The sequence below is a fragment of the Lonchura striata genome, chromosome 17, assembly GCF_050655825.1.
Source record: "Lonchura striata isolate lonStrDom1 chromosome 17, ASM5065582v1, whole genome shotgun sequence".
Lineage (NCBI taxonomy): Eukaryota > Metazoa > Chordata > Aves > Passeriformes > Estrildidae > Lonchura > Lonchura striata.
In genome coordinates this window covers 4,508,606-4,521,170 of record NC_140719.1, presented here as the reverse complement: position 1 = coordinate 4,521,170, position 12,565 = coordinate 4,508,606, and the positions used below count along the sequence as shown (strand labels likewise).

General features: G+C 50.0%; 1 protein-coding gene across 3 annotated transcripts in view; it reads left to right on the top strand.

The window, feature by feature from the left end:
* The window catches only part of ASTN2 (astrotactin 2), a 335,047-nt gene that overhangs the window by 142,093 nt on the left and 180,389 nt on the right, over nt 1-12,565 (top strand). For all 3 annotated transcript variants that reach the window (XR_014958795.1, XM_021551387.3, XM_085594033.1), the window contains 3 exons: nt 7,335-7,419; nt 7,544-7,618; nt 8,072-8,209. Coding sequence is in view for 2 of the 3 variants with exons in the window: in XM_021551387.3 (XP_021407062.2) it covers nt 7,335-7,419; nt 7,544-7,618; nt 8,072-8,209 (298 nt within the window). In the remaining variant the exon portion in view is untranslated. The remainder of the gene's footprint in view (nt 1-7,334; nt 7,420-7,543; nt 7,619-8,071; nt 8,210-12,565) is intronic.

Genomic DNA, 12,565 nt, shown 5'->3' with positions numbered 1-12,565 from the left:
GGAGAGATGTTTATTATCCCGGGAGTTGTGCTGGAGCTGAACCTCGGCAGCTGCTCTGCGTTCCCAGCCCTGCTGCCCATGGTCCCTGCCTGCCCATGGTGAGAGCAGAGCAGCCTGCATCTCAGCCTTCAGTTCCCTCTCCTGAAATCTGGCCACGGGCTTCTTCTCCCTCTCTCCAACCTGGGAGTGTGCACATGAATAAACCAGAATTTTTCTTCTGTTTCTGCCGGTTGGATCTGCATGGATCTAACAGGATTGGCTGATGGGGCTGCTGACCTTCCTAGCCTAAATCTGAAACTCCCTGAAGAGGCCCAAACTTCACAAGAACTGAAATTAGGCCTTTGGAAGTACCTGTTTGACCCTGTACCCCAGGACATAACCCTGTGCACCATGTCTGTTCATCACCATTGACCAGCCTTTAACTGGTGGGAAGTTTCCCCTGCAGGCTGAGGCAGACTGTAACCCCATGATACACTGCATGTACTTTCAGATTTATTTTTATTAATGTCATTCTATTTTTAAGGGTGATTTATTTTTATCACCATGAGAGAAGAAGGCCTGTGGTTTTACGGCAGCACATAAATCCTGTCTGGATTTCAACCTTTTCGGGTCAGGGATTTTATCCTCTCCGTGAGCATCCCAAGTGATGGGTGCCAGGGATTCCCCTGTCCTCTGCCTCCTCAGGCTGGACAGAGCATCCATGAGAATGATGGGCTGAAGTTTGTCCTCTCTGGAGGTTGAAAGCCTTCAATGTTGCCCCTGTGAAGAGCAGCAGAGCCAGCATTGAAGTCCTCCAGCACATTTATGGCTAATCTGACTTTACCATACCCTTGGAGCCTCTCCATGGCAGTGTGGATCCAGCCTTGTCCCAAGCTCCCTCGGGTGTAGACACACCTCTGTGGGCTGGACCTATTCTTGGTGGCAGTGCCATGGGCTCCTGGCACACCTTTGGACAGAGAGCCCCAGGTCACACACGTGCTCTCTCTGGTGGCACTCAAGCTCTTGCCACTCCCAGCACACTCTTTGGGCTGGAGTGTGGGGTGGGATTTGTCTGCACACTGTATTGACTTGTGACTCTGGACACCCAGCACTACATCAGCATGGAGAATAATTCCCAGTGAAAACAGAGGTTCTGGAACACTAGGAAATGCCAAAATCTGCTTTGTTGCCTGACCTTAATTTGCCTTCCCTTGCGTCTCTGTCGTGTGACTCACACTGTAATTAAATGATTGCTGCCCCCCTGACAAATCTGAAACCTGTGTTGTGAAGCCCCAGCTCATCAGAGCGTTTCAGAGGGAGCACTGACATCTGCACACGAGCAAAATGTCACCTCCCTCATCCCTCCTGCCTTGCAAACAGCCAAGCTGGTCAGTCTGACTGCAGATCCCGAGACAAGTGGACGCTGCCGAGATGTGACACAGTGACATGCCCAGCTGCCAGCTCAGAAGGGACAGGCATCTCTCCGGGGCAGGATGTGCTCCTTGGCTGGAGATGTTCAGCCAAAATCCCCCATCCTCCTGGCAGGTGCTGCCTGTGCTGTTTGAGACCAGAACAGGGAAGGTTTGTTGTCTTGTGGGACTGGCTGTCAGTTCTCCTCACGCTCCATGTTTTGAGAGATGTGGGAGCGCTGCCGGTGCCGCCGCTCTGCCACGCACTGGGATACCCCTGGGTAAAATCCAGGAGTGCTTGCTGCCTCTCTGGCCTCCCTCACCATCCCTTTCCAGCAGCATATGCAAATCCTGATTTGTGAGCACAATTACCTGCTTTGTATGCACAAAACTGATTCACTTGCACATTCTGTGGGCATTGCTGAAGAGACCTGCTGGAGAATCAGTCCCTCAGGGCCAAATGCTGGAAGAAACAGCCTCTGATTTTGTGCTGTCAGGCTTGCTGGAGCAGTGGCATAAATGAGATGGATAGCTACCTTGATTAGCAGGTGCAAATGTGTTGAATTTTTTTTTCCCCATCTATAAATCAGGCTTTTCTTCATCAAAATTCTCTCATTGCATCCACAGTTGGTAGCCCCCATCCTCCCCAAAGCAGTAAGCACGGGCTTGAAAGAGCCAGATGAAATGTAGTAGCAAAGGTTCTTTTCTGGAAATTGGCAGGAGGAGATAAAAAAAAAAAAAATAAATAAAAAGGGGTTTCCATCATCATCCAAATAGGCCAGTTTGTCACCAGAGCCACAGATGGTACTGCTGTCTGGGTAGGACAGGGGTGTGTTGTGGGCAGGAGGCAGATGAAAGTCATTTTACACAGAGCTATTTTTTTAAAGGCAACCTGTTAAGGGGATTTGGAGGTTTCAGAGCTGAGCATGTAAATCAAGAGATGACCAACCTTGGTGAGGGTATATTTGTGTTTATGGAAACAGCCACCCCTTCCTACAGTTCAGTTTAATGCCATGCAGGTTCTGTGCACATCAAGTAATATTTGTTTGTTCTTGTGCTCTTCTGCTATTTTTGCCGTTGGAGGATCCCGTTGCCTTTATTGACTTAGACTTTTATAGGATGAGTTTCTGTCTCTCTAAGGTATGGAGTTTAATAACTTGGTCAAAACCCATGTAATATCCCATTCCTTTTCCTGTGGTGACACAGCTTGCCTCGTGCACCAAGCAGGGCAGCAGGCAGTTAACTCCCAAGCTAATTTAGCTGCAGGCTGAAGTGTTATACATAAACAGCAATCAAAACCCGTGCCTGCGAGGGGCCGAGTTAAGGTTATCTGTGCTGTCTTTGCACTCTCATTTTCTGCCATTAGAGTGTTTAATCCTGCAGCTGCTAATGTTCTTGTAATGGCATTTTCTGTGCTTGTCTAAAGAGCACAGGCAGGAGGGAAGAGGGATGGGTTTTGCTGGATGGAGCTGCTCCTGAACCCATCCCCTGACTGGGCCATCCAACCGGTGCTGCAGGGGCTTCTCCCCCCTCCGTGGGCAGCTCTGGGGCACTGCCCAGCCCAGAAGGTGACAGATGTGGCACACAGGCCACCCTCGGGACCTCTCTGCTTCCTTGCATCAGCTGATGTGTTCCTTGGAGGTGTGGTGCAGGAGCTGAGCAGACGATAATGAGAATTAAATCTGTGCAGAGCTTAAACTCAGGCACAATCCGTGGAGGTTAAGCTTGCACTTAAGCGCTGTGATGGGTGAGGGTGAGGAGGGTGTCTTGCAGCAGGGGTAGAGGAGGGATAAGTGTCAAATTCACTCCAGGTTTTCCCTCCATGCTCTGTTCCAGGTCGGTTGGGCAGGAGCCACTTTCTTTGTCTTGTTCCTAGAGTTCTAAACTGCTTCTGGAAAAGCTGCATTTCTCATCAGGATGAAGCAGAGGCTCAGGTTTGGAAAGTGCCATCCCTGAGGAGCAGGAACAGCAGGTGCCAGGGGTAGAAGAGGAGCTTTGCAGAGAACTTTCCTGGGAGGCTGGGAACGTGGTGCTGCAGCTCTGAGGCTCAGTGGCACTGAGGATGCTCTGCTGGGGCTGGTGTGTTCCCTGCTGGGGCTGTGTGTGTCCAGAGAGGAGCAGACACAAAAACTGGGGCTGTGTTCTGTATCCCTTTGGGTGGGAAAGGCAGCCCTGAAACTGCTGTGAGAGTGTTTGTGTGGTGCTTACACAGCTGGGAAAGTGTGTGTTTATGGCCCCACAGCCTTTGGGATGGATCAGGCTGACACCCTAATGACGTTCCCCCCCTCGCACAGCCCCCTGAATATCAGGCTAGCCCAGAGGTCCGAGGCTGTGAGGGGAGGAATATCTGGAGATGGCAAAGATTTCGAAAAGAGGCTCTTAAACCAAAATATGTTGGTTCAGCTCTCTTTATTCTGTGGTGTCCAAGGGGAGAGCGGGGCAGAAGAGGATGAACAGGAAATGTCAGGAGTCTGTATAGACTTTGGACAGGGTGGGCTTCTCTGGCTCTCCACCAACCCCGTTGGGGCAGGACGGAGGGGTTCAGGATTATCTTGATCAGAGTCACAGGGTCCCGGGGAAGGGGAAATAAGAGTGCCCATGAGCTCACTGTAACACCCCAGCTGGGGTCTGGACTTGTCCGCAGCACGTACCTGTGCAGCTGGGACACAGCCCTGGCACAGCAGGGCATTCCTGCAGGACAAGGGTGAGTGCCAGCCTTGGGGGTGCTGCCAGGAGGGAACCACGGACACCAGCAGTGCCAAGAGAAGGCTGACAAACACCAGCTTTGCTCCACCACTGCCAAAGCTCCTCCAGCTCCTTAAATAAAAGTGCCAGTGACAGCACAGAGCAGCTTCCCTGGGAGCACAGGGACTCTGGGAGCCTCCGTTCCTGCTGGGCACTGGGCGGGTGGATTAGGGGGATTCTTGCAGCATTATCACCGTGGATCACTCTCTCCATAATGAGGTTAACAGGCTTATCCTGGCATGCTGTGGGTGTAGTGTGAGACCCCATTCCCCATTCCAGCAGAAGCAGCAGCACAGCATGGAGAGTGTAGTGAAGGAATAGCTCAGCAACTTCCAGCTTTTCTATAAAAAAAGAGAGCTAAAGCCTCCACCTGTTTAATAACACGCTGGAAATACAATATTGGACCTCCAGAGCTGAGCACTGGGACCTGCCCTCATTTATACTGAGTGAGCAGTGATCCTTCCTTTGGCTGTAACAGCTGAGTGATTGCCTTGGATTATCCAGCATGGTTTGTGGCTGCTGAATCCAAAGGCAGAGGCAGGACTGTGCATGCCAGAGGCAGGGTGGAGGGTGGTGGCAGTGAGAGGAGGATTCTTGTCCTGAGGGCTGCTAGGTCCTGATTCATTTGTGCTCCTGCAGCAGCTGAACGCTGCACAGAGGCGTGTGCAGGACCTGTGGAAATTGCATCCAGCTCCAGGTGCAGTTACTTGTCAAACTCGGTTACTTTGGTTGACTTTGGCTTCAAGCTCAGCCTGAATCCTAACTCAGCTGCAGCAGGGGGATGACTGCATCTCTCTCAGATGCAGTTGCTTTGAACAAAGACTCTTCAGTTTGGCCTTTTGATGGTTTGATTCATTTTAGCAGCATGTTGAAAAACACACCCTAAAGAGGGCTTAGATGTATGGAGCCCTGTTCCCCCCACTCCAGGCACTTCATCAGGTGTTGCTTATTCCATGGGGATTAGCCAGCCTCAGCATCCTCCCTGGCTCAGCATTGTCTCTGGGGAGGATGGGGACAGACTGAAAATAACGGAGTACTTTGAGGGGCCAAAGAAAGAAGGTGGATGCTGTTGGGGAGAGGGCAAAAGCTCCTGAGAATCTGTAAGAGCACAGCAGGTTCTGCTGAAATTTTTTGGAAGCCCCACTCATTGTCAGTTCATTGTTCTTGATAGAGGAATAGATCCTAATGACCCGAGGTGATGGAGTCCTCTCTATTCCAGCAGACTGCAGCACTCAGCTGATGCTGTGCTGGGAGCCTTCCTATCCAGTTTCCAAAACCCTGCCAAAGGGGTGTAGATCACCCTGGGAAACCCGTGGAAAGCTGATCCCCACTTTCTCCTGCCCTGGATCTCCTCCCCAGCTGGTGCCACCACTTGCCCTCTCACTTACTAAAATAAACTTCCCAATAAACCTCCCAATAAAGTCTTGAGCACCAGCTGTAGCTGCTGAAACTCCAGGATTGGGGTCGATAAAATCAATATTTCCCCTGGTTGATAGAGTTCCTCCTTCTGATGCCAAACTGACGGAGCAGTAAACAAGCCAGCAGACAAAATAAACCCTCCTGCACCGTGGCAGGGGGTTCACCACCCAGCACCCCCAGCCATAGATATGGGGGAGGCGTTTGGGCCATGGGATGCTGACCTCTGTCGGTGTTTTATCTTTATTTGCTCTAATTTGTGTGGCAGGAGGCGAGAGTGAGCCAGTGCCCCAAGACTCCCAGCTCTGCTTCGCCAGCACTTTGAGATGTCTCTCATTTGCAGAGCACATATTTGTTATGTAATAAGCGCCAGGAATTAATGATCCACAGCACGGCTGGGGAAACTTGCGCACTAAGCACCCAAGGAAAAAATAACTTTTCTTTTTTTAAAATCACTGATGGAGCCATTAGGACCTGTGTTTTCCTGCACCGAGGCCGCCCCAGCCCCCAGGCACGGCAGAGCCTGAGCAGGGCCAAGCGCTGCCATCTCTCTCCCAACTCTTTCCCTTTGGAGCAGCAATGTTCCTGCTGCTCCTGTTATGAATCATGAGGTTAGCAGCTTTTGACAGATCATAAATCAGTGCTTCGAAGTTGCTAGGACAAATCCCAGGACATTTAATCTTTAATATTAGACGCGTTTGAGGCAGTGAATATTTCATGAAGGTGCTGTTGCATTTTAGCACATCATTAGCCGTCTCTTTTTTCCCCCCCACTCTTTCCTTTTTTTGCTGCCTCTCCCTTCCCAGGCGTTTCTTCCTCAAAAATCTCAGTGGTTGAATCCCCACCTCGCTCCCTCCTGACAATAAAGCTCTTTACTGTAATCCTTGTGAGGCATTTTAAGAACTTGCTTAAGGAGGAGCACGCAGGTAGCTGCCAGTCTGCATTGCCACTGTGAGGGGGGTGCCCACCTCCCCAGCATCCTCCCCTGGTCCCCACCTCAGCTGTGTTTACAGCTCAGCTTTGCTGCACTGTCAGGCACGATGGGGAGAGGAGGGGAGGGTGGAGGGAAACGGTGGCAGCAGCTTGTAGCAGAAACTCCACGTGTAAATCCAATTAATCTTTTGATTTTGCTGTTTCTTGCTCCGGGTTATGTATTTCTACCAAACACTGAATCAATTTGGGCCAAGTGCGGTTGGGTTTCCGGTGTGGAAAATGTCTTCTGCTGTCAAAAGAGAGGAGCAGGGTGAGGCAGCACCCAGAGAGCAGAGGGGAGCAGGCTGAGAGCCCCTTCGCTGTGGGGTGGGAACAGTCTGGGGAGGTGGAAGCTGGGGGGTTCTGCATCTTTCAGAGGGAGTTTGCACTGCAGGAAACTCTGCTCTCTTGTCCTGGTGCCAGATGGCAGAGAAGAGTGGGGAAGGGGATGCGGGATGGGTTTGTGGTGCCCACCTTGGGGGTTGCACAGGGTGGACACTGGAAGGTCAAGATCCTGCTGAGGAGTGAACTGCAGGACTGCACAGGAGCACTGTTTAAGGGCAGACCTTCACATCATGAAACCCCATCCCCAGCTACTGTGGGTGCTGCATCGTGTAATCCCCTCCCTGAGAATAACTATGGGTTTCTTACAGCTTTCCACATCCTCACACCTCCTGGGAGTTTCTGGAGTACAAAGTGCTCCAGAGGCACAGGAGGGACCAGGGATGGGCAGCAGGGCAGGAGGGCCTGACTATGCAGTCCCTGCCATGCCTCTGGGCCAGAGCCATCTCATCCTTCCCTGCTCTGTCCTAGGAGAGTGCAGCTGCCACGAAGGGTACGCGCCGGACCCCGTCCATCGGCACCTGTGTGTGCGCAGCGACTGGGGACACAGCGAGGGGTGAGTGGGGACCCGGCCGGGGGAACTGCTGATGAGGAGCCCAGCTCTCCTCCCCTGGGTGAGCACTGGGCCATTTTCCCAGCCCAGTGATGTGCTCAGCTGCTTTTGCCCGCTCTCCTCCCAGGCCCTGGCCCTACACGACGCTGGAGCGTGGATATGACTTGGTCACAGGAGAGCAGGCGCCAGAGAAGATACTCAGGTGAGTCAGAGGTTCACCAGGGACATTTGTTCAGGGTTCACCTGGGACATTTGGGAAGGGAGAGCCATGAGGACATCCCAGTGGATGCAACCTTTTGGTCAATCCCAGCTCATTCTTGTGCTGGTGGTGGGACAAGTGTAATTTGTCTGTGACAGACCTGAAAGATTTGTCCGCATTTGGCAGGCAGAGAGGGGTTCCCCTCTTGTCCCTTCAGCAAACGTGAGGACAGTATGTACAGAAACTCCTCCTGGAATAAAAATAATATTTTTTCCCATCCCCATGTTCTTCTGTCCCATCTCAAGTCATTCCTCTCCCATTTGGCTTTCAGGACAAGACTAAATCACTGACTTATCTCATGGTGCCACCACTGCTCTGCCTTCCGAGCAGGCAGTGGATGGCCACCATTCCCTGTGGACACTCTGCTCCTGTGTGACACGTTTGTCCTTTCTCCAGGTCCACCTACAGTTTGGGTCAAGGGCTGTGGCTGCCAGTCAGTAAGAGCTTCGTGGTGCCCCCTGTGGAGCTTTCCATCAACCCCCTTGCCAGCTGCAAGACAGATGTTCTGGTGACCGAAGATCCAGCAGATGTCAGGTAGGAAGCAGATTTCTCGTTTTCTTCATGCTTCAGTGCCTATACTGCTCTTTCAATTGTTATTGAGGATGCAGTCATTTCTGTGATGATAGGTTTGATTAATTTCTTTCCAATAAGAAGTCTGATGTGATTGCTCTCCAGGCTCTTTGGGCTGATGGGTCTAGGCCAGGCCTGAGTGTGTAACTCTGAAATCTGCCAGTACAGGCAGGTGAATTGGTAGGAACCTGTGGCAAGGCAATTTGAGAGTGGCTTAAATGTAATGTTAGATTGCAGTGCTTAAATGGATGCATTTACTGGGATGGAGGAGCTGTCATCTTTCTGAAACTCATCCCTATATCACATCCACCTGGCCACTGATCTCTGCTGGGATGCTCATGAAGGGTGGAAGGCCATGTTGCTTATCTAATAATTACATAATTAGAGCGTGGTTTGGTTTTTTTTTTCCCCTTTCTGGAGTTCAGTGAATGCCTGGGCATTTTGCTGATCACTTTGGTGGTGGTTATCCTCTTTGGTCTGTTTTACAAGGGTTTAACTAAATTATAAGAGTTTAATTCTGAAGCTATTTAGTGTGTATTCCCCCTCTCTCCCATTAAATTGAGCATGTGACTGTTTGGTGCCAGGGAGAATCCAGGTCCCTTCCTTTCCTTCTTGCTGCTTTCTCCTGATGATTCCAGACACAATTTCCTGACTTGGAAATCCTTGGTTGTATTATGAATCATCTCCCTGGGCACCAGCAGGATCCTTGTATCCCCCCAGCCCCTTCTTTCTTGTCTTTTGCTAAAGTGATAAGGAATGGATTTCCATTCTTCTGTCCCATCTTGGCAGGGCTGAGGTTGAAGCAAGTGCCTACAAAAGCTATGGCAGAGCCAGCACTGGCATCCAAGATGCCATCACATCCAAGTGTGTGTGTTTCTGTTGCTAATTAGTGCTTGTTCCTTTTCCTGTGAAAAGAGACTGGTGGTACATCTCTATCACAGTTTGGCTCTTTTAGGACCTTTGCTTTTCTTGTCTGCAACAACTTCTGCTTTTCATTTGAGAAAGGAAGGGGTTTATGCTAACATTTTCCAAGCCACAGTGCCAAGAGAACATTATTTATTTCTTTCCTCCTCACATCTTCATTAAAAGTGCCTCAGTGAAGGTGGAGGTTCAGAAGCTTGTTTTCTGCTCCAGTGCAGTAATTGTCTCTGGGCACTGCTCCTTGTGGAAAAGTCTCTGTTGGGATGGATGAATGCCAGGCAGGAGGAGGGGAGGTTTTGGCACAAGGCTGTTGCCTGCTCCCCTCATAAACGGAACCTGCACTGAGAATTCCAGGTATAAATATTGGAGTGGCTCAAGTAGAATATGGGAGGTGTGAGTTCATGGCACTTGTATCTTACACACAGGAGTTGCTGAATTATTCAAACTTTAATAAACGCAATAATAAATATTTGATGTTGAATTATGGAAGGTTTCACAGATACAGTGAGAAGTGAAAAGCAATCTATTACTTCTACATTAGAACTGAAACACTTCTCAAATGAGCAGCTGCAAACTCGGGATCCTCAGCACCCCGGGGTGGGTGGAACCCTCTTCTGAGGTTCTTGGGCACTTTCATGCAAAAAGAAAGATACTTTCAGAGCTGCTTATCTTGCAGCCTCTTTGCTTTATCTGTGGACTGACACGAGCATCTTCTCAGGGGAGAAGTTTTGGTGGTTCAGATGTTCAGGTGGTGATCCAGCAGGTCAGGTGATCCAAGGTGTAAGTGTTCAAACACGTCATTCCTCCCTGTTTGTATTGGACATGAAATGAGTACACCGAAGCTTGGTAAGTTCAGAAGAGAAAAGGAGCCAATTTTATTTTTGACCTATATATATATAATATATAGAATTCCAAAAGTGACAGTGGATTGGAAGATGAAATTGCCACCTCTCCAACCACACTGGTCAAACCAACAGTCCATCAATTCTCTCCTCCCACAAAGAAGAATGCAAAGCAATCATTAATTACATGAATTCCAGTAGAAATATGTAAACATAAGAAGGCATGGAAAACTTTTAAAAGAACTTTAAAACTGTCAAAAGAACTACAAAAGAAAACTTAACACTTTTAAAAATCAGGGCAACACCTCCCTGTGCCTGGAGGAGTTTCCTGGCTTTGGGACTGTGGCAGCACTGCTGTCCCTCCATGCTGGGAGCTCCTGCAGGTGAATCACAGAATCATTTGGGTTGGAAAATACCTCAAGGATTGAATCCAACCTGTGACCAATCCCCACCTTGTCACCCAGACTGAGTGCCAAGCTGAGATACTTCGTGAATATTTCCAGGGATGGGTGTCGCTGTCGAGGCAGGACAGGAATGAAGAGACTCTGACCAGAAGGCTGCTGAGAGTGAGACTCTGGTTTATTCAAAATACCCTGCTCTTTTTTACAGAGCTTCATGAGGACCAACTTCATTGGTCCTGAAGTGAAAACAACTCACCCCATTGGTGCAAACTGCTTGATACACAGTGATAGAACTTAACTATAAACAATGTGAACAACAAGAGAGATAAAGAATTATTTACATTCTTCTCCAGCTCTTTCCCAGGCTTCTGCCTGGCTAGAAATTCTCAGTTTCTCTCTTTGACTGAATCTGAGACCCACAGATGGGAATTCCACCACCTCCCTGGACAGCCCCTCCCAATGCTTGACAGCCCTTTTCCAATGAAGGAATCCTTCCTGAACATGCAGTGCTGGTGTTTTAATCCAGTCCCATCTCCATGCCAGGGGACAGACCCTGGGCTGTGCTCCCCCAGCTGCAGCACAGCCGTGCCTCAGCTCCTGGCATGCCCTGTTTGCTGTCCTGTGTCACGGTGGTGGTGGCTCAGTGCTGTGCTCCTTCTGTGTCTGTAATGACGAGTGTGCTGCATTCCTGCAGACCTTTCATTAGTCTGACACCTTTGGCTCTGGGGTCACTTGCTTTGAAGGGTTTAATGGAGGGAAATGGCAGCAAGCCTGCTTTGGAGAAAACAAGTGATGAAGTCTTTACAACTCAGAGGGTTAAAGGTTCAAATGTGGTCTTGTGTTTTTTATGAAGATGCTTGAGATGCAGAGGGACAGGTGGGGCTCAGGCTTTCAGCAGCTCTCTGGGGAAATGCTGCCTCTAATGTGGGAATCCAGAGCTTCCCTCTGGCTGCCCTGGCAGGTCTGGGACCCTGGCAGGGGTCAGGAACCCCCCTGGACAGAGCCCCCAGAGACACTGTCTGTGATCTCTGGCCATGGAAAAGAGTTTTCAATCTCACAGGATGAATTACAAGCTCTGAGTGTTTGATATAAGTCATAATTAAGTGTGGCACGGGTGCAAAAGTAAAATTTTAGGATTCTAGATGAGGGGTGCAAAGGGGACAAGATGGAGGAAATTGGGTGTGCCTTGTCCTTTTTCTCCTTCTTCATGCCCTCCATGTCTCACTGTGGTGTTGGCATTTTTCTGTTGGTTCAGGCTGGGGACACACTGTCCAACGTAGGTGACAGATATTGGCACGTTATTGTAAATCCAGCCCAGGGAGTTTCTGGTATTTAATGTTTGTCACATCCCACTGAGGGCAGAGCCCCACACGCTGCCCTGCAGGACAGAGCTGGGCAGGGCAGCAGAACATGTGAGAGATAAACAGAATAAACAACCTGGAAACCAGCACAGACCAATTATGGCTTCTGCTTTGGCAGCGGGGCTGACAGACAGAGACTTTCTACAATCTAGAATCATCAATACCTCTGATTCCTACATCCAATGCTGTTCTCTGTGTGTTTCACTGCTGGGCAGTGCAACAAAATCTACTTTGGTGGATGGGAATGAAGGGCCCAAACCTTCCCCTGCTGCAGCCAAGTCATTAGAGAAACTTCCAGCAAACAGGAGCCAAGGGGCTTCGTGCAAACATCCCCCTCAGGATGCTCCAGGGGCTTCAGGGGACAGGACACAGCAGTGTGCAAAACTTGGTGCTGGATGTTTTAGCACTGTGTGTCATAAATTAGGAATGAGAGTGCTTAGAGTTAATGAAACTTGCATATATAATTTATCAGTGACCATATTGAGCATCCCTTCCTCAGCCCCAGAGTCTGATCCTCCGCACAAGGATCGCATCAGTCACAGCCTGGGCCTGTGACAGCCACGCTCACGGTGATGTCTTTGTCCAGATGAGCTTGGCCAGCAGTGCCTCAGGGCTCTCCCCATGCTGGGCAGCCTCTGCCTGGGGCCCCAGGCTGGGCAGACTGTCCTGGCAGCACATCACCTGCCAGGACAAGAAATACATCCCAGTTCCACCTTGTCTGGCTCGTTTTCAAGACCCCTCTTTGTTTCCCTTCCCATCTCTCTATCTAACCTGCATTTCTCCCATAACCTGGTG